The sequence below is a fragment of the Pteropus medius genome, unplaced genomic scaffold (assembly GCF_902729225.1).
Source record: "Pteropus medius unplaced genomic scaffold, Ma_sr-lr_union100, whole genome shotgun sequence".
Taxonomy (NCBI): domain Eukaryota; kingdom Metazoa; phylum Chordata; class Mammalia; order Chiroptera; family Pteropodidae; genus Pteropus; species Pteropus medius.
This window is the reverse complement of record NW_024352783.1, coordinates 3,871,754-3,894,250: the sequence shown is the minus strand read 5'-3', so window position 1 is coordinate 3,894,250 and position 22,497 is coordinate 3,871,754. Positions and strand designations below refer to the sequence as shown.

At 39.7% G+C, this 22,497-nt stretch overlaps 1 protein-coding gene across 3 annotated transcripts in view; it reads right to left on the bottom strand.

Annotated features, from left to right (window-relative positions):
• Positions 1-22,497, bottom strand: part of DNAH9 (dynein axonemal heavy chain 9) — a 310,371-nt gene that overhangs the window by 59,960 nt on the left and 227,914 nt on the right. For all 3 annotated transcript variants that reach the window (XM_039847368.1, XM_039847369.1, XM_039847370.1), the window contains 6 exons: positions 17,004-17,429; positions 11,237-11,356; positions 8,749-8,937; positions 6,059-6,294; positions 2,077-2,199; positions 981-1,185 (listed from right to left, as the gene is read on the bottom strand). In XM_039847368.1, the coding sequence (XP_039703302.1) occupies positions 981-1,185; positions 2,077-2,199; positions 6,059-6,294; positions 8,749-8,937; positions 11,237-11,356; positions 17,004-17,429 (1,299 nt within the window). The remainder of the gene's footprint in view (positions 1-980; positions 1,186-2,076; positions 2,200-6,058; positions 6,295-8,748; positions 8,938-11,236; positions 11,357-17,003; positions 17,430-22,497) is intronic.

Below are 22,497 nucleotides of genomic sequence, written 5' to 3'. Positions count from 1 at the left end.
TTTCCTTATTACCTGTTAATCCTCGCATTGGTAATCTTGTCTGTTACAGAATTGGTGCTCCATAGGTATATGTTTAATAAAGGAATGCTTGCAGGAAGCAGAGGTCCAGGGAGCTCTGAAGTCATGTGAAGTCAATCTCACATGACTTATAATTTTGGACTTGTATTTTATAATCTAATTAGGTCTAAAGAAAGTAAAAAGGGGATACTATTTGCTATAGACTGAATTGTGTGTCCTCCCGCCCGCCCCCAGTTCTTATGTTGAAGCCCTAACCCCTCATGTGACTATGGTGATGGGCCTTTAAGGAAGTATTAGGTTAAATGAGGTCAATAGGGTGGGCCCTGGTCTGATAGGATTAGTGTCCTGATAAACAGAGACACTAGAGAGCTTGTGCTCTCTGTATGCACAAAGAAGTCTATGAGTACACAGTTAGTGACATGGTAGCCATCTACAAGCCAGGAAGGAGGTCTCACTGGAAACCAAACATGCTGGTCCCATATCTCGGACTTCCAGCTTTCAGAAGTGTGAGAAAATAAATTTCTGTTGTTTAAGCCACCCAGTCTATGGTATTTTGTTACAGCAGCCTGAGCTAAGACTCTATCATAGAGTAGTTGAACTTGTTTGTAATGTCCTTTGAAAACTGAACCCCACTTAGTTCTGACATAGGCATGTGATCATGTGTGACAAAAGGCCCTTATGGATTGGCCCAGGCATGTTCAAAGGCCTGTTCCAGGCCCTGTTCTTGGGCATTATAGTGTCTGTTATTCAAGCTGTTCTCTGCTTCTCTATTCTTTAGCTCACTCTATATTCTGTTTTCCCAACTTGGTATTCCAGGTGGCTAGATGGTGTTGGCACTCCTCCAAAGTCTAGCAGAGCTCCTGCTGCTCAGCTCAAGGAAAAATAGCCCCCATTCCCCTCCCAGAGTGGGGAGCATGGCAAGATCTATTGGCAGAGCATTTCTTGGTAGATTCTGGACGTACCTTCAGCGTCTCAAGGTCTGGCCTCTCCATGCTGACCACAGCAGCCAACAGCTGGTCCTCCAGGCCATCCCTGGTCACAGTGAAATTGATCAGAGTGGCCTGAGCCTGCAGCTCAGGTTGGTAGTGAGGATTAGCCAGCTTGGTGTGAAGGATAAGCCGGAACTTTGGATTGTATTCACACTCTTTCTCTCCAATTTTAATGAACCTGGAACATAAAGGCTCATGTGAAGGTGGGGTACCTTCCTGAGAGATTCAGTCAGGGACAAAATTGTTGATTATTTTTGCAACATCGTAGTACACAATATTGCTATATTCAGAAGATTCCTCCTAAGCTGTCTAGTGTAAGCCCTAGGATCGTCGTTGGCCCTAATGGGAGTAGAGGGTGATAGATTTTTCCCCATGGCCACCATGTTTGAGTTTGTATGCACAACTGCAAGGAGAGCCATTCACATATTATAAAACATTTCCAGCAGATGGCAGTAAAATGTTTGTAGGAAGGGGCCCTACAGTCTGGCAATAGGGCTTACTTTTTTCATGGATGATGGAGAATGACTTCTATGCGTAAAAATGGTTAATTAAGTAAATGAGCACATCCTAAGGACATGTAAAGGCAACTTATGGCCTAGGCAGTGGGTGAAGCTCCTGAGTCAAGCAACCCTTCCTTCCTTTTCCTCCTCCTTCTACCACTGGGTACTGATCAGCTACCAGTACCCAAAGAATAGGGGCTCATCGAATTGACAAAGAAAGGAGTCTCAGAACTAAGAAGTCGGGCTTGGATAAAATGCTCAAACATAAATGTCAGCCCACCTTTTGGTCACTTCTAAAACTCCTTCAAAATAGCGCAGTATGGCATTTAGAAGGAAGTCAAGGAGAATAGTGATTGATGGAAGCAGAGTTATTCCAGGAAACTTTCTCTAATTGACGAAGGCAGCTAAATCATTCATCTTCTGGAGGAAAGAAAGGTGTGCATGCTATGGGGAGCTACTTGACATGAGCTGAGGAGAGGATGTTCTCAGAAGAGCAGACCTGTCCACAGTTCTGCCTGGGGCTGTGAACCAGCTCTTCACAAAGGATGGGCAACATAGCTGAATCTTACCGTCCTTTTTTAATGAATTCTCTTCCAAGCAGGGGTCCCAGAACAGGATCAATGGACTCTTCTAAATTTTCAATCATCACCACATCTCCAGCTTCCAGGGCATGCTCTATGGTTTGAAGGTATCTGGGGAGAAAGTCAGACAGTAAGGGCCTGCAGCAAGGTTTAGATTCAGAGGAAATTTAACAAGAAAACTGTGGCCTCTGAAACACAGTGATAAGCTTGGAGGCAGAGCTATATGAGATGATTTCAATGGCCACATTTTTCTCTATTTAAAATTATATTTAATTGATTGTATACAGTTTTAGAAATAGGGGAAATTACAAAATATTTAAAAAAATACAAAAATTAACTGTAACCTTTCCATCTCTCATTTACTTTTTTAATGATTTCCCCCAGCTTTATTGAAGTAAAATAGACAATTAGTTGCTCATATTTATATTTACAATTCAATGAGTTTTTTCACAATTATAGTTGGCATACAATATTAGTTTTAGTTGTACAGCATAGTGATTAGAGATTTATATAATTCACGATTTGGTCATCCCACTAAATCAAGTGACCTTCTTCCTCCTTACATATTTTTTACAACATTGTTGACTTTTTTCTCATGCTACATTTTATATCTCCATGACTATTTTGTATCTATCCATTTGTACTTCTTAATCCCTTTGCCCTGTTTAATCATTCTCTAACCCCGCTTTTATCTAGTAGCCCTCAAAATGTTCTCTGTATCTATGAGTTTCTTTCCATTTTTTTTTTGTTACTGTTGTCTATTTCGTTCTTTAGATTCTATATGTATGTGAAATCATGTGGTATTTGTCTTTTTCTATCTGATTTACTTCATCCAGTGCAATACCTTCTAGGTCCATTAAGGCAATATATTTTCTCATCTCCTTACTTTTAGTCTCTGTGTGTCTTTTAATCAAAGTGAGTCTCTTGTAGACAGCATATGTAGGGTCTTGTTTTCTTATCCATTCAGCTTCTGTATCTTTTGGTTGGAGCACTTAATTCTTTTCCATTTCTGGTACTTGTTGATACATATGTAGTTATTTATTCATGTTTTTGATACATGTTTTTTTTTCTTAAAGAAGTCCCTCTAACAATTTCTGCAATATTGGCTTGGTGTTGATGAATTCCTTTAGCTTATTTTTGTCTGGGAAGCCCTTTATCTGTCCTTCTACTCTAAATGACAGCTTTGCTGGATAAAGTACTCTTGGTTGTATATCCTGGGTTTTCAACACTTTGAATATTTTGTGCCAAGCCCTTCTGTCTTGCAAAATTTCTTTAGAGAAATTGGCTGCCAGTCTTATGGGTGCTCCTTTGTAGGTAACCAATTGCTTTTCTCTTGCTGCTTTTAAGATTCTTCGTATTTAACCTTTGGCATTTTAATTATGATGTGTTTTGGTGTGGGCCTCTTTGGGTTCATTTTTTGGGGTACTATTTGAGCTTCCTGGGGTTGTATGTCTATTTCCTTCACCAGGTTAGGGAAGTTTTCCATTATTATTTCTTCAAATAGCTCTTCTAGTTCTTGTTCCCCTTCAGGTACTCCTATATCCTAGATGTTTTTACATTTAATAGTGTCTCATAGACTTCTTAAATTATTATTACATTCTTGGTTACTTTTTTCTCGCTCTTCTGACTGGGTGTCCTTGGCTTCCCCATCCTCTATATCGGTGGTTTGATCTTCTTTATCCACTCAGTCGATTCCCTCTAATGAACTCTTCTTCTCAGATAATATATTCTTCTTTTCTGACTGGTTCTCTTTTATAATTGCAATTTCTATTTTTATGTTTTTTAAATCTCTTTTTAAAGTTCTTATTGAGTTCATCTACATGTCCCTTAATTTCATTGAGCATCTTTATAATCAGTGTTTTGAACTCTGCATCTGTGAGATTGTTTGACTCCATTTTTCCTTTATCTCTGTTCTATTCTCTCATGTGGTTTCTGCTTCTTTGTCTTCCCATTTTGGCTGCCTTTTTGTGTCTGTCTTAAACACATATTATATATAATATTTATATTCAAATAATAGATACCAAATATAAAAAACCATGTAATGGAAAAGTAGTCAGTGGACATGAACAGAGAATTAATAGAACAGATATTTACTGAGGGCCTACTATGTATCAGGCACTGATTTTGGTATTTGGGGTACAGGAATGAGAAAAAGAACAAATCCTTCTTTTTAAAATATAGTTATTGATCAGTTAGAAAAGAATATATTAATCAAAGTTTCAGGAGATGGCCAATATTAGATTACTTGTGCCTGTTGATAGAGTTAAAAATGTTATCATGTCATTTCTCATCAATTTTGCTATATAAGAAAGGATCCATTTGGGTATTCAATATTTGCTTATTTGTTTAGCTATTTTTGTGCATGTTTGAGTTCAACAACCATGGGTGACCTTGACATCTGGACAAACATGTTTGAGACATGACCAAACCTCACTTTGGTGGCTGTATGTTAGAGTGGATAAACCTTGGGTTTCTAACTGAATATCACCTTGGGTCAAATACTGCCTCCATCCATTTTTTAAAAAAATAACAAATTAATTTTTAATTGTGGTAAAATATACAGAACATAAAATCTATCTTCTTAACTATTTTTAAGTGTAAAGTTCATTGGCATCAAGTATATTCACAGTAGTGCACTACTCAGGACCATTCCTCTCTAGAACTCTTTTCATCTTGCAAAACTGAAACTCTGTATCCCTCAGATAATAAATCCTCATCTCCCACTTCTCCGTCCTCTGGAATCACCATTCTACTTTCTGTCTTTATGAAACTGACCTTTCTAAGTACCTCATATAAATGGAATTATGCAGTGTTTGTCCTTTTCTGGCTAGTTTATTTCACTTAGCATGATGTCCTCAACATTTATCCATGTTGTAGCATGTGTCAGAATTTTATTCCTTTTTAGGGCTAAATGATATTCCATTGATGTATATACCATATTTTGCTTAACCATTTATCTACCAGTGGACGCTTGAATAGCTTCCACTTCTGGCTCTTGTAAATAATGCTGTGATGAATATGAGTATACAAACATCCACTGCTTTTAAAATTGTGTACTCTTAGGGAAATTACTTATGTGAACCTCAATTTCCTCAAATGTGAGCTGGTACCAATAACACTAAATTTATATGCCGTGTGGATTTAAAAAAGCATTTACATAAAACTCCTAATACCAAAAGTGGCACATCTCAACTACCTAATACATGATCTCCACCTCAGTCCTTTTCCCTCACTGCCTGATCCTATTTTTCTCATGCATCCTAATGCACAGAGTAAGAATTGAGTACTGAAACTATAGAGCTAAGTTCTAACAGAGTTAATGAAGCAATGGGGTGAGACATGCTGAGGCCTGGGCTTATGAAATGTGATGGGTACTAGACAGACATTCCAGCGTTCATGTCCTTTCATGTAGAAACTCCCCTATTTGTATGTACAAAGCCACATGGCAGGTACAAAGGGCTCTGTAGTTTTCATAACTAACTTGGCTGCTGTGCATCCAATTGTAAATGTCCAAGTGTTCCTCAGGAGAAAGAGAGTTTATGTTTGTTTGGTATGGCTCAGGGACAGAGGTAGGAATAATGGATCAGAGAGAGCCAAGGTAGGCTAAGTTTTGGCTCAACGTGAGAAAGATTTTGTAAAACACACAGTTGTCTGACAATGAAATGTAATGTTTGGGGAGGCAGAAAGTGTTCAAGGAGAGATGTGAGGATGAATCCTAGGGATAGTGGAGCAAAGACTCCTGAATGGGTCAAGAGGCTGACCATATGATTTCTAATGAGAAAGAAAAGCAGAGACTTTAGTACCCAAGCCTCTTGCATTGAGATGTATGGTAAATTGGGAGGGGGAACATGAGAGATGTCATGGAGAGACCAGGAGGGTAGAAACAAACCACTGGGCTTAAGATTTGCTTGTAACAGTTTTTTCCTTTGCCAAATGGTAAAAGTGGGACCTTTTATGCTAAGCCACTCACCCCTTCTGACCAATCTGGATAACACGGAGATCTTCTCCATATTTGTTCTTGATCCATTTGATGCCTTGTAGTTGAGGGTCAACCATGAGTGGCCAGCGTTCACAGTTGATGAGGATGGTGGCATTCTCCATGGACATTCGATCTGCTGGTAGGCCCTCGTTCTGCCAGGCAGCCACATTGGCATCATCTGTCAGCATCCTCAGGGGATCCAGGGTGGGGGTGACAGGGATGGGAACCTGATGAAGAAATACCATCCACATTCAGAATGGAAGCATGCTTTCTCAGCTGGGGGTGGAAAACACAGTAGCTCACTAAAATGATACAACTCCTTCAAAAGTAAGATCAAAATCCCACTGAAAAATGCTTTTCTGGCTATGTAATTATTTCTGGAAGCAGGTTTTCTTAAGTCCCGATAGTCTTTTTTCTCTTGACTGATGAACAACAGCAGAAATTTAGCCCATGTGACCCTTTGCTCTTCAGTATATTCACCTAATTGGATTTCTATCATAGATTATTTATATTTTAATCAATAGCCTCTTCTATACCCTTACCCATGTTAACAGGGTCACTTCTTTACTACATTTCTGTGTTTCTTATGCATGCTTCATGTGCCAGTCCACATTAACCACTCTCTCCTCTCATCTACTTCACCACTTGCTGATAGAGGCCCAGCTCACAAAGAACTGGAGATGCTTACCTTTCTCTTTGCCCAGAACATCCCGCTCCCAGAGCTGCTTACGTGACCTTTCTCTGAAAACAACTCTGCTGGTACACACTGGGAAGCGGGTGAGCAAACCAGGCCTGAGTGTGCCTCCACATGGCCCCTCTGTTTCCCTTAACAGCCCTTATGTGTGCACCAGACCCTTACTTCTCTGTCTCTGTTGACCTCTCTCAGCTCATTTAATTCTTGTACAAGTAATTTTTCACCGGGGATACTTAAAAAAAAAAGTTGAAGTAACATTCAGTGTTATGTAACTATCAGCTCTATCTGGTTCTGAAACATTTTAATTGCCCTAAAAGGAAGCTCCATACCCGTTAGTAGTTACGTCTCATTCTCTCTTACCCCCAGGTCTTAACAACCACTATTCTGCTTTCTATCTCAATGGATTTACCCATTTTGGATATTTCACATAAATGAAATCGTGTAATATATGACCTTTTGTGTCTGGCTTTCACTTAGCATAATGTTTTGAGGCTCACAATATGCTCTTTCAACCCCTCCATTTCTCTCTTCTCTGCGCTTTGTCTTGCCAGTTACCTTAGGAAAATCTCTCCAAACCCTCTCCTGTCCCTTTAATCATATCTATTAAGTGTACAAATGGCCAGTACTGTAGCATCAAGCAAACTTCGAAAGGGAAATCTGCCACTGGAGGTTTTTATCCTGTAATCAGAAATGTATTCATACAGAATTATTTTCCTTTGTAATCTTATACATTCCATTTTATGCACTAAAGCTATTGTTGTGAAAAGGAATCCATAGATTTTACCAGACTGCCAAAAGGGTTCATAGCACAAAAATGCATAAGAACCTCAAACAAAGCCAGGACAAACCTTGCTAAGCTGCCACCTATCTCCTTATCTTCGTTCACTCAGTTAATGATCATCTTTTCAACAGTTTCCTTTCCCACAAGTATTCAAAATAAATAAACAGCAACTTTATTTTTTGTTGATTTCCTAATACTGTAACAGTTTTTAAACCACTATTCAACAAATCATCAGGAGAGTGAGATTTCATGAGTTCATTTATGAACTCATCATTAGACAACATGGGTTTTGTGTTCAAAGGAGACACCTACAGATGAATTTTAGAATACAACCCTTACTGTATGTGGTGAACCCTTACTGTATGAGCTGACTCTTGCTGTAGCTGCTTGTTATGAACCTTATCTCCATTGAACTATGAACTTCCTGTAGGCATTCTGGTCTGGAATGTCTTCTGCAGCTCCTGCCTTATGGAGTTGTTGGACGTGTTGAATATTCAGTGAATATTTGTGGATTGAGGACTTCGAGTGATGTGTAAGTATCAAGGTAATATTAAGTATTATTCTGACTATTAACTCCAGATACAACCCTGAGCCCTCTTCAGTCAGGAACTAGCATTTCCTCACTTTATTATGTCAGTATAGAGAAAGGAGTTGGAAGTAAATTCTATCAATTTATACTAATAGGACAAGCTGAGTACTCAAGACAGGAGTACATAAAGTTTTCATAAGGGCAGTCTGTGAATGAAGGGCACAGACTACATAGCTTTGAGGCCAAGTGACAAGGTGCAATGCAGAATCTGAGAAAGGGGCCTTGCCCCTCCCTGCTGCTACTCTGAAGTTTTAAAGAGCAATGAGCTTCAAGGGAAACACAAAGTAGTTTTGGTGCTGCTCAGGTTTTATCATTTTGAGGCATGCCAGGAGATAGCCTGCTGGGCAGCAACCCAGGCTTCCCATGGAGGGCCCCATTAAGAAGAGAGACGCTGTCTCCAGGTGGCCTAGAGAGCAGTGGATAGCAATACAAGGCAGTGTGGAAGGACGTGGGTGCATATGTATCACTCCTGGATCCCAGAGTTCATTAGAGGATGCTCAAGTGGTGGTGGGAGAAAGTATGCAAGAAAGGACTAGAAGATTTGGGTTATCATTATCATGTGAGCTCATTGGTACCCACAGGCTGGTGTGGGCAAGATAAATTCTGGCTTTACGTACTTTCAGCTGGCTCAGGTAGGGTCTCCAGGTCTCGTCCATGAGGCTCTGCCGATATTTCTTTGTAAAGAAGCCAAGGTACGAAATGAAAGCAGCAATAAATAAAATGTCTCCACATAATTTCCTTTCCTGTTGTTTGAAGTTCTGCACAGCTTCTGCCCACCTCACGTTTTCAGAAGCAAGTCCTCCTACCTACCATTTCAAAGGCCAGAGAGAAGAGAAGTCTTGTTACACTGAGGGCTAGATAGAACCATGGATTCAGTCACAGAGGCACACAATACACATTAAATAGCAGAAGGCTCAGAATATCATTTATGTGGCCCTTTTGATCACTGGGGATTTGTACTGGCTGCAGCAAACATTTTGGTAAATAAGCCCCTGTTCTGTGTTGTACATTATGTGGGCTATGGATAGATGACACATTTTGAATGCAGGCTTCCAGGCTCTACCCTTATAGATATGGGGATGTACCATCCACCTCAAAGGGTTGTTGAAAAGATTAAATATGGCTGTGTATGTTAATCACTTAGTATAGTGCCTGGTCCGCAAAACATATTAGAAAATCATGCACCTCTCCCATCTTCTCTTCAAATGCTGGATTATGAAAATAAATAAAATTAATTTCATGCAGTATAAGTAATTCACAGTGGATGGTAAGATAGACATGGTAATTAAGACACAGAGTTAGAGATACAGAAACATGGGTGTGTACAGAGTAGCAAGACTGCAGAACAAGCGCTTACTCTGTCCGGAACTGCTTTTGCACCCCATCCCAGGGGCATACCTCACTGGGGAGATGAGACACCCTTCTCTAAAGAGAACTGTTAAGTGTATGGTGGAGCTTAGCTTCTTGGTTGTGATTTATCCTTTTTTCTTCCTTGAAAGATGGCATTATAGTATGTCAGAGCTGGGAAAGATCTTAGGGATTTGCCAACCCAACCATTCCCATGCCCATTTTTATATGACATGGATAAAGAACAGAAAGTTGAAGTATCTCGCCAGAACCTCTAGGTCAGTAGAGGCAGGGTGGCTTCAGAGCCCATACATCAGAACTCCTGGACCACTTCTTGCAATGTTTGCAGAGGAGCTGTCTCTAAACCAAACTGTTTAGCTAAACTGATCATCTTAGAGCTATGCAGCAGGGAGTTCGGCCAACAACTGCAGACACAGGCTTATGGTATAGTCTCTCTTCACTAAAGCCAGCTTAGTTCAGTGATTGTTATTTCTCATTTCTCCCTATCTAGAAAATCTGATTTTGTTATATTAATAACTGTGGCAGGAATACATATAAAAAAGGTATGATTTCCACTTTTCTTAATTGGCGGGGAAGGTGCTGTAAAGGATCACAGTTGAAGAGAAATCACATCCAGTGGACACTGCTTTGCAATATCTTAGCTGATTTATGATGAGAAATATAAGCCATGGGGGATTTTAAAAAGCTGTGAATTCTCTGACACTCCTCTCATTAAGACTTGGTGTCTATGCTCTATCTCCTTAGTCTGTGATCGCTTGGCCCAGTAGAACACAGTGGAAGTGATGTTGTGCTGGCTTTCAGTCCCAGGTCTTGAGAGACTGGGGCCTTCTGCTTCCTGTTTCTTGGAATACTTGTTCTTGGAGCCCTGAGCCATCACATAAGACATTTGACTACCCTACTGGAGAGACTGGAGACTACCCAGTAAGAGAGAGGGGCCCTGCAGACTCCATACTTGAAGTCGTTCCTGCCAAGGTGTATGTAAAGAAGGTCATTTGGGACCCTTCAGACCAGCTTAGCCACCAGCTGAATAACACCAAGTGGCCTGAGTTGGCACATAGAGTAGAATAACCCATTAGCTGAACCTTGCCCAAACTCCTGACCCACAACCTTGTGAGATTTAATGAAATGGTTATCTCTATGTTAAATCTCTATGTTTTGGAGTAATTTGATATGCAGCAACAGGCCCCTGTAATACAAGTACCCTGCTCTGACCTTCCGTTTTATTCTTTCAAGGAGGCCAGAGCCTGTGTGTGTGTGTGTGTGTGCGCACGTGCACACGCGTGCACGTGTGTACAGGTAATGTCATGTTCAGAAATGTTCAGGGTTAATAAGTCTCATTCTTTTCTGCTTCTATCTCAGTTCCTAATCCTGGCCACACACATACTATCAAATACCACACAGGTAAGAGTTTCAGAATTTACCTGTCAAATTCTGGCTTTGTTCTTTTATGCTTCCTCTGGTAGGTACACACAAATGTAAGCATGTCACGTCTCTCATGGGCTGCCTGACAGACCCAGTGTCCCCGTCCTCCCAACCATCTCTGTAGGAAAACTTCAACCAGCCTAGGGTGTGCATTCACACTTTTCTCAGGAATCAGTCCCTGCATCCCAGCACATTTTAATATTTTCCCCCAAGTCAAAGCAGCGCTAAGCTGTGCTCATCTATTTTGCACTTCTACAGCACTTGACAAGCTCTGCTAATATAATTAAAGCTTGGGCTGCTGAGTCTCACACTCACCAGGCGATTTGCAAGGGAGATGGTGCCTGCGGTCACCTCAGCTTCTTGCTGACATTTGAGTTTGTCTGCTGTGGCTTTCTCAAACTTGGCTGTGAGTTTGGCCAGGTTTTCATTAAGTTGCTATTCAGGAAAGAACAAAAGGTTTGTCAGTAATTCCAGCCCCAGTTACCTCAGTGCTTCTGAGATGGGACTCGTGTGTAGGTGATTTTTAAGGAAGCTCCTCTTGAAGAAAGCTGTAAGGGACTGGGAAGGGCTGGGCAGGGGAGGAGAGAAAGGTAAATTAGGGGTGATCTTACACAGAGTCCCAGTGGGGACTTCAGCCATATCCTGCAGGAAGAGGGTGGAATGGAAGTCCAGAGCAGTCCTGACCCAAGTGAGGGAGCTGAGATTTCCTACTCCAGCACCTCAGTCATTGGTCAGGGCCAAGAAGGGTAATGAGCATAGGGGAGGGTGCATACTTTCTGTTTTTCTTCGTGTTTGGTGAAAAATGGGTTCTAGTAGCCTGCCAAAAAGGTGTAGGTGCTGCTTTTAGAAGCAAAAGCCAACCAAAACCTGGGGCCTGAAAATGGCCAGAAGGATCCCAGGGAGGCCCGGGAGGCACACATGTGGTATCTGCTGCAGCAGATCTACAGTCTGGGATTGGGCTTCCTGCAACCTAAGTCCTCCCCTTGCTTTAACATCCTAGGCATACAGGATAACTTTTATTTAACCTGATCATTCTCTTCCATTATCCCAAAGTATAAGAACACTTTTTTCAAAAGATATGGTTTGTATTTTTTCTAAATTTATTAAGAATTTAGAATTGAAGCACATAGCTTTTGTTTCCCCCCAAATACACATTTGTATACACAAAGATACATGGACGCATAGCCGATATCTCCAAATGCACCTTATATTTATGCAGTAACTTGGGTTCAGGCTGCTCTGTTGGTCATTACCAAGTCAAAGAGAAATGAATTAAGGGCCAACATAGCTTGAAAACTGTGGTGAGGTGTTGAGGTGGTGAGGCATCCAATTAATGATTACAGACTGGCTACATTCATTTACTTCCTCTTCTTCCCAAGACTTGTCTAAAATGATTATGAAGTAACATAAAAGTCATCAGCCCATAACACCAAGCAAATGTTGAAGGCCATTGGAGGTTAAGGGATTCTAATACATTTATGGCAGATCATATTGACAGAGGATTGGAAACTGCCATAGCAGGGCAGAGGAAGCTGCAACCTAGAGTTGGCCTCAGTTTACCAAAAAGGAAGCTGATCAGTCCTGTAAAGTCTCATGTACCCTGGGGACTTGGAAATGTCAGGTGTATGTAAGGGGAATGTTGAAAACAAGAAAGTTAATTGGAAGTTATTAATTCCCCACCCCATATCTCCATTTCTATGCCCCATATGCAATGCCACCAGACATCTATGTCACCAGGCAGGAGATTCAACAGTGGTAGAGAAAATAAAATATATCCTGGTATTTAGGATACATCCAGCATAACTCAGCAGATCTTGAAAGCAAATTCTGCTGGTCAACCAGCTCTGCCCTCGCTTGTGTAGCTATAATCAGCTTTTGATCACTACTCTTGTACACATGAAAGAACAAGAAGACATTTGATAAAGCCTAAGTTAAGGTAAATAAGAAGAAAAATATGCCCTGGGAAAAAGAGATAACTTAAGTCATAAAAAAAGACAAGCATAAAATCCTTCACAATTAGTTTCTCAGAGAGATTCACAACGTTTCATCCATAAAACAAGAAGAGGATCCTAGTAACAGAAATAGAAAACAAAACAAAACAAATGTTGTGGAAATTATTATTGTTAATGTAAAAAATAGTAAATTCCAGGGAAGGGTTAAAAGATGAATTTGAGGAAATCTAGAAAGTAAAAGAAAACAAAGTGAAAAAAAGATTAAAGAAAATAGAGGACTCACCAGGAGGTCTAATAACTAACCAATATATGTTCCAGAAAATGAAGCTAAAAAGAAAACAGAAGGGAGATTACCATAGAAATAATACGAAATAATTTTTAGAGCTGAAGAAAAGTCTCCACATGCCAAGCACAATGAATAAAAAAAGGATGGCAGCTGAGCATATCAATATAAAGTTTCAAACAGCAAGAAAAAAAATTGAAAGACTACCAAAAAAGATAAATATAATGTATCAACAAAGGAATGGAACCCTGACTGTTCATCGGACCTCCCACCAGATAAGAGGATAAAGCATTCAATGTTCTAAGGGGGAAAATTAGCAATTCAGAATACTCAGCAAAATTGTCAGTTCGAATTAAAAATAAAGACATTTCCAGACTGGAACTATTAAGAAAATTTACCTCTTCTTATCAATATTTATGAGAAAGTTACTTAAGAATGAGCTGTAGCAAAACAAGAGAAGAAATCAAGAAAAGAGAAGGCATGGAGTCTAGAAGTCACTGGAACCAACCAACTGAAAGCAGTGAAATGGGTTAACATTGGTTAGAGCTCTGAGTTAGGGATAAGGAAGAGAAGTCTTGGGGGCAAAGAGTGACTTGATAGAAAACTAGATTAGATGCAGAGTTGAAAAGTAATTAAGGCTATGCCCAAAGAACTAATGGAAGAGAAAAATATAAAGGAAACTAGAAACTCCAAGGTGAAAAAAAAGGTTGTATAAGAAAGGAAATGTAATTATAGTGTGCCACTTAGATCTGCTATGAACAATATAGACATCTTCACAGAATATAAATGGAATTTACTCATTTTTCAGCTTTCTGAATCATTCAGGTAACAGAGCATGGAACACTTACTTTTGGTATAGAACAGAAAGTATTTTCAGTCCTGGTAATTAAAAAGCAATAGTAATGATAACAGAAGTTGAGAGGTAGAAGGTAGGGAGGAGAGCTAAAGGAAAGAGTAATAACTTTATCTTGAAAACGGAAGGCTCCAGGATGTTGCCTCTATGTGACGGAACAAGAAATAAAGGTTATGTCAACTAAATATAGTTGCCTTAACTATATTGGGAAGATATAGAGATAAATACCTTAGAGTCTCATCCAGAAGAAAGTTAACTGCCTAAATAAGATACATTAAGAATAGGGATGCCAGCATAGTACGTAGATAGAAGTCAGAAATTAAAATGAGCAGAGGCCAGAAATACAATGTAAACTGGTCAGATGAGTCTAGTGTTGGAAAAAAACGTGAATGTGGGGAATGTGGTAAAAGTGTCTGCTTGAATGGGAAGCCAGCACTTAACTCCAGGGTCAATTAATGATATTTGGGAATTTTATGATTATTTTAAGATTTCTTGTATTTTTACAAGAAGCTCCTATTGTTTTAAATACTGGAAATTAATTAAGTCATTTTCAAATACTATGTGTGGGCCAAATAAAACATATTTAAGCCACTAGGTAGCAAGCTCTGAATGGCATCAACAATCAGTTGAAACAGACAAAATATTAAAAGGGCAGGAGACTGTCATTTCTTATTATGCTCAATAAAAATGCCTTACTTGTTTTTCTGACTATTATTTTTATGAATTGTCTAACAGTATCATATAGTATGTTCACTATAGAAAAAAAAGAAAATACAGATAAACAAATACCGTCCAAAATCTACTACTTAGAGATAACCATCACTATTCATATTTTTATGTATTATAATTATATGTATAATTACATTGAAAGTATATTGTATAATTTGTTTGAAATATGCTTTTAAAAAAATGTATGCATCTTGAACTTAAAATTTTCTTGGAATTATCCTAAAATCCTAAACAAAATAAAGCTTGGGGTGGAGCGCAACTGGATAAGGCTAGCAATGGCTTCAGTGACGCATAGGGAGGAATTTCCACACTCTGGGTGTACCTCTGCATTAGAGATGAGTGCTAGTTAGGGCATGCCCTCTGCTATTAATGTGGGAGTGCCCAAAAACTTGGGATGTTGATAAGCATGCGGATAAGCAAAGGATGGAGAGGAGGTTGTTAAAAGCAAGAACGCATTTTTTTCAAGAAATATTTTGGCAGAAAAGAAGTGCCTTCATAAGGTAGCCAAGTATTTCAAAATATTCTTATTGCTTTCACAGGTTGAGTGGGCCCATCATGTGAATGTTGGCTACTGAAAAGGTATAAACATTTGAAAACATTGCCTTTGCACCAAATGTTGCTTTAGTTAAAATAACTTGGGTAAGGAGATCTTTGAAAATGCAGTTCTTGTAACACTATTCTGGGAGAGACTGAAGATTATTAAAATTATCGAGAAGCATTTTCCCTGAAAAAACAGTCTTGGGATGGTATGGTGTTTTGCCTTTGGTATTCTTTGAAGAGGGCCACTGTTATGGTGATTATCCCCTGTTTTAAGCAAACTGGCCCATAAACATCTGGATTTATATAGCAAACATATTGAGAGAGGACTAGTTACTTTGCCAAAAAGTACCTTTTTTTATAGAGAGACTGGTTGCAATGATCTTTGAACTAGTGCTTTTAGCCATAGAAGTTAATCTAATAATCAATAAACCCATGGCATGAAGTGTGTGGCATGACTACACTCTTATTTTTCACAATTTGTAAAACCCTTTTTATCATCATTAGATATGTGCAGCAAGAATATATTTGCCCAGAATGCATGTGTAGAAATGAAAGATCTGGGGAAGGCTTTGGAGTGAACTGATCACAGTAGTGATTGATTACCAGGGCCTGTATGTGCACATGAGAGCCCATGTACCTACCCCAAAGAGAAGGAGAGGAAGCAGGAGGAGAGTAGAGATATGGCAGAAATGGTCATCGTAACCATCATTGTAACCATTGTCATGGCAGCAGCTCTCTGTATTACCATGGGCCCGGCTTTGGAAGGTTTGCTTTATAGGCATTCTCTCCTTGAATGCAGCAGAGATATTACTGTGTCCACTTTACTCCAGGAAACTGAAATTTAGGCATTTTAAAGACCTTCCTAAAAGTCACATATCAGCAAATATTATAGCTTGGATTGAAATGAAATCTGCCAATGGATCTTTAGCTGCTATGCTATCCTACAGGACTCTGGTTTCTACCTACCACTTTGGTAGTATCCATTTTAACAAATGGCGAAATTCAAGGTAAATCTCTCTCAAATAGATGTGAATCCAAAATTATCTTCATCCCCTAATCCTGGGAGAAGCAGATATGATCAAATATCAACAGGAGGGTAATAAAAACTAATGACCCTCACAATTTTATATTTATGGTCAGGAGGTCATCCCCCAAAGCACTTGCTTTTAAAAGCTTTCATAAAACAATGCAGATAACATAAAACATGCCCAGCAGGCCCACATTTCTACACTGCTGAGAGTGATACAGAAGGGCAGTTGGCCAGAACTAAAGACAATAGGTGCAAAAGTTGAGGTTAGGGGGCTAATACCTACGTTTCAAAGGTGAAAAGGAATCTCAAAAATTTGGCCTTTTATTCTTAACTACCAGATGTATAAAAATGCTAAATTCATTTCTGGCTAATAAGAAAACAGTTGACTCCATGGATAATATTGTTCATCTGTTATACATATCTACCTTTCATCTTTTCTTTCCTTAGAGGAAAAGGAGAAAAACTTTTAGAGTCAAAGCAAAAACCAACGGTCCAGTGGATTTGTCTTGTTTGGACTCTGGAGTGAGAAAGAAATGTAAAAAGTTGCCTCTACTGAAAAATCAGGAGACTTTGCATAACAATCTGGTTTTCCCACTTCTCTTTAAAAATCAGGACATTAGGCACAGGGAAATGGTAGAGAGTGTTGTTTGTATTAGAAGCTGCCTAGCAGGGTCAGGGGCTCCAGCTTCACTTACAGTGATCTTGGCTTTAATGGTTGCCAGCTTCTCCTGGGCAGCTGTGAGGTCCGAGGTGGCTTTGCTCAATGCTTGGCGCTTGGGTTCCACATCACAGAATACCTCATAGAACCTCACAATGTTTATGACCCAAGAGCAGAGGCCCGCAGCTGCATAAGACTTGGTGGCCACGAACTCTGGATTGAATTCAGGGTCCTGTAGATATGGCCTGATGGCTTTGAGGCAGTTCTCATGAATGTTCTCTTTGTCAAAGTTGATTAAGGAGTCCAGGAAACCATCCACTTTGGCCATGATGACTTTAGCAGCCTTCCAGCTCCGGTCCTTGGGCACCTTTCCTCCAGGGGCCATGAGTGCCATCACTGCAGCACTGACATTGCTGACAGCCAGAGGTGGAGAACCAAATGACTTCAGCTCTGTCAGGTTGGTCTAAGAAAAGAGAAGGAAGTTGTTAGAGGAAAATGAATGGGCTTTCTTTGTCCTCGGCCACTAATGGAGTTAGGCTCTGGAGTGATCAATCTGAAAGGGCTGCTTTGAAGCCTGCAGCAGCCCTCTGAATTTTAAATATCATGACTCATCAGAAGGAAACCAAAGCTACCCCCTAGTGGTTTCGGACTTCCCTGAATGGTTAGCCAATATTCAGCTATGTTCTTTTAGCACTTTAACGGACTCTCAGTCCATTAGAAACACACAATTATTTCACATGCAACTGAAAAATAGGAGGCCAACATACTCTGAAATATGCAGCTTGCCATGAATAAAAGATAAGGTTATTATAAATTAATTTCTATCCTGGATTGAAGAGAATAGCACAGTAACCCAACTAATTTTTTTTCTTTAATTAAACTGCTTTGTTCCATGAGCTTGTTCTAACTACACTTGACTGTCCAGATAGCAAAGTAGCATTTTCTGCTAAGAAATAATTCAGACAGAAAGCTAGGCACAGACTGTGCAGTTGCTGCCTCTGCCTGCATGTGGGTTTGTCCTTTGCTTTAAGTTTCACTGCTCTAGAAAGACAGGGCTGAAAGTGTTGATTTGGCAAGTCACTGAAACTTGCCAGGCCTCAACACTTTCATCTGTAAATTGGGAGCAGGGGGACCCAAGTGAAATTGTGTCATAAATGTGTATGAAGTAGATTTATGATTTTTCGTAACTATCACTGAGAAGCTTATTACCTCAAAAGCACTTGCTTCTGAAGCTGATTTTGTAAGTGGGGAAGAATCTTGATTTCAAAGATTAGATCCTTGTGTCACATTAATTTGGGATGCTCCTAGGTCTAGAAATCTATGAACAAAGATCTTTTTCTAGTGACTAATAGAAATACCTAAGAAGATGCTCTGTTTGCTTTTGCAACTCTTTTCACATTTGGTCATGACAAACTTGTCAGAGGCAGGAATGAAGGACAGCACAGATGTGGGAGGTGAGCTGGCATGCCTGTCATAGTGATCTCCACTGGGTGAAAGAGGGCAAAGTGAGTAAATACAATCAGAAACAAAAAAATGACAATTTAAAAATATTTTAATTATGCTCAATGTCCTGAATTAAGAAAATATAAAAATGTATAAAGATGAGATTGAATTCTATAACCCAGATATATCATTGTTAATATTTTAATGTAATTCCTTCTAGTCTTTTTTATATTCATATATATCTACATATTAATCATAACTCTTGGTTTTAGTGACAGAAAACCCAGCTAAAGTACAAAGGGGGATTTTCTCATTCATGTATCTGGGGAGGATAAGTTTGGGGCTGGCTGGCTATTAAATATGAGTGAAATTACAGTTTGAACATTTGCTGAACTGTCCAGATCTTTTCTTGTTTCTGCCACTACCTATGCATGAGTTTCTTTTTTGCATACCAGTTTCCTCATGTTGCAAGGCACATGATCTACCTTTCTGACTTCAACTTGGGTCACTTTCTCCAACTATCACTAAGATCTAGCCACAGCCACCTCCTCCCAGCACGTTGATTACCAAGCTCATTCCCATCTCAGGAACTCTGCCTAGAACACTTCTTCCTAAACCTTTTGCATGGCTGATGCCTTCTCATCCATCATAATCTCAATTCAAAAGTCCCGCCTTGGAAAGACTCTCCTGGCAACTTCCTCTCTCTAGTCATTTCTTGTCTGAGCTCCTTGATGATCTTCACAGAACTCAAAGTGATGGAGATAATTACTTTTTCCTTGTTGAATTACTATATTCCTCTTCTTTATGAGAACAGGAACCCCATGTCTCTTGCTAATCACTGTAGCCTCAGTGTCTAGAACAGAAACTGGCACACAGTAGGTACTCATCACCATGTGCAATGGATGATTGAATGGAACAAATGGGTGCCAGCAGCTCCAGGTTCACATTGTTCACTTTGCAACCAGAAACAAAGGAGATTTTTTCTTCACTGTAAGTCAAAATAAAAAGGCCCTGGGAAGTGATCTTATTTAGTTAGGTGGGGGTCCTATAGTCAGTGACCACGGAGCAGGTGATATGATACTAACAGGAACACAGGGATGGAAGAAACATTTCTCAGAAGATGGCAGACGTTTGAGTGAGCAAACGTCAGGCACACTCCACTCCCTTCACCTTGCTCCTGCCCTAAGGCTCTTGTTCTGGCTGCTGCCTTGGCCTTGACTGCTCTTCCTAGGTATACGCCTGATGAATTCGCTCTTCTCCAGATTTTCAAACTTTTCCTTCTCAATGAGGCCCACACTGATCACCTTTTTTAATACTGCAACCTGCGACCACCCTCCTCCCCAGCTGTTCCAGAGCACCTCTCTACTCTATATTTTTCTTTATTTCACAGCATTTGTCATGTTTTAATATATTGTACAAATTACCTTTTCATTATACTTCTTGTCTTTCACCCCTCCCTGTGCCAAAAAGGAAGCTTCATAGAGGCAAGTATCTTTGTTCATGGGTGCATCGCATGCATCCAGAACAGTGCCTGGCACACAGAGGGCAAGCGATAAGACTTTGTTAGGTGATTAAATGTATGTGCACAGTCATTCATATAGCAAATGGGGATACAGTAACAAATATGAAAGACAAAATCCTTTTGCTCATTCAGATGAGGGAGATAGACAACAAAAAGGTCAACTTTTGATATTTTGGATAGTGATAATACTTTGGGAAAAAAACAAATAAACAGGGCTAATGTGCTAGAGGATTATTGAGTAGTGATATCACTTTAGCCAGAAAGGGAGGTCTGGGAAGGTCACTATGAGAACCTGACATTTCATTTGGGAAGTAAATAATGGAAAGAGGCAAATCTATAGCAGTCTGCAGGGAGACTGTTCCAGACAGATGAATCTGTAAGCACAGAGGCCAGAAGTAGAACAAGTTTGGCCACTGTGTAGAGTGTGGAGGTCAGGAGAGTGGTGGAGATGAGAAAGAAGAGGCAGTGAAGGTCAGACTGAGGGGGATCCAGAGCCCTGGAGAAGTGTTTATTTCATTCTAATATCAATGGGAAGCCATTGGAAGGTTTTAGGAAGGAAGTGAAATGACCCGGCTTTGCTTTGAGAACTTGTTGTGGTGTGGACCTACTGTGACAGGGCAGGAGTAGACACAAAGGAGAAAATAGGGAGACTGAGGTCACTTGGGCCAGAGCCTTTATAGTGGGGATGCTGAGAAATGATTGGATTTGGGATATATTTCAAAGATAGTGTAGGAAGAACTTATTGGTCACTTTACAAAGAGGTATAAGAAAATGTCACTAGTTATCCTGGGACAGAATTTTTAAAGTTGGTATCCTAATAAATGGATGACCTAAAATTTATGTAAAACATACTTAATTTCTGGAAACCCAGGTCATTTCTATAAATCTACCATATGGGTAATGCTTTGCTGGACATTCTCCTATATAAATTTTTGTGAAAATCTTAGATTGGTTCTTCAGGATAATATTCCTGGAAGTGAATTTGCTGGGCCCAAGGGAAGGAATATTTTTAGTGTTCTTTGTATATATTATCAAATTTCCCAGAAATTCCAATTTCAGTTATTAGTATTTGAGTCTATATCTTCTTCAACATCTGGTAACATTATTTAAAAATTTTAAATCAACTTGATAAACCGAAAATGGTATTATAACATTGGTTTAATTCATATGTGAGTATATATGTGCATATTATATATTTAGTAATGATGTTAAACTATTTTCTTCACGTTTTTAAAATAATTGAATTTGCCTACATTTCTACTTGGGCTGTTTTTTTTTTTCCTTTTCTTTTCTTTTTTGATTACTGATTACTTAGGGTACCTGCAAGCAAAAAGATGAAAGATCATACTGGCTAACTTGAGGAGAGCTAACTAAGAGAACTATTTATGAAAGTGTAGATTGAAGAAACCTTGGATAGTGCAGCACCCAGGGCTAGTAATTAATATTGGTCTGAGTGGAGCTAGGGTGGCTCCATTTCATCCCTGAGCCTGGAGGGACAAGAAGAAGTAATGGCTAGCAGAACTTGGAGGGAGGGAGGGAGGAAGGGAGAGAGAAAGAGAGAGAGAGAGAGGTTGGTAGAGAGAGAGAGAGGGGTGAGAGAGAGGAGAGAGGAGAGAGAGAGAGAGAGAGAGTATGAGAGAGAGAGAGAGAGAGAGAGAGAGAGAAGGAGAGAGAGAGAGGGGGGAGAGAGAGAGAGAGAGAGAGAGGAGAGAGAGAGAGAGAGAGAGAGAACACCTTGTGGAGAGGGGAACCTAACAAGAACTGTAATCTTCAGCTGAGGGCTGGTTGGGGCCAAAGAAATGAATATAGTAGTCCCACCTTATCCACAGTTTTGCTTTCAGTTACCCATTAGCAACCACAGTCCAAAAATATTAATGAAAAATTCCAGAAATAAACAATTCGTAAGTTTTAAATTGTGCATCATTCCGAGTAGCTTGATGAAATGCTGTGCCATCTAGTTCTATCTCACCTGGGATGTGAATCATCCCATTGTCCAGTGTCCCCATGCTGTATGCTATCTGCTCATTACTTAGTAGCTGTCTTGGTTATCAGATACACTGTCGCGATATCAGTGCTTGTGGTCTTTGCGCCTTGTTTTACTTAATAATGGCCTCAAAGTGCAAGAGCAGTGATTCTGGCAAAGAGAAGCAGTGAAATGCTTCCTTTAAGTGAAAAGGTAAAAGTTCTTGACTTTAAGGCATTTTATCATTTTGCATCATCACAAGAAGGGTAAATATAGCACAAGATATTCAGAGAGAGACCATATTCATATAACTTTTATTACAGAGTATTGTTACAACAGTTTTATTTTATTATTGTTAAGCTTTCACTGTGCCTAATTTATAAATTTAACTTTATTATAGGTAGATATGTTTGTAGAGGGAAAAACATAGTATGTATAGGGTTTGGTACTATCTGTGGTTTCAGGCATCTAGAGCGGGTCTTGGAACGTATTCCTCATGGATAAAGGGGGCTGCTGTACGCCGATCTCACTCTCTCCCTCACTTTTCTGCTGATGATCATATTGGCCAAAGGTGACTGGGAGATAGAGATCAAGAGAGCACTT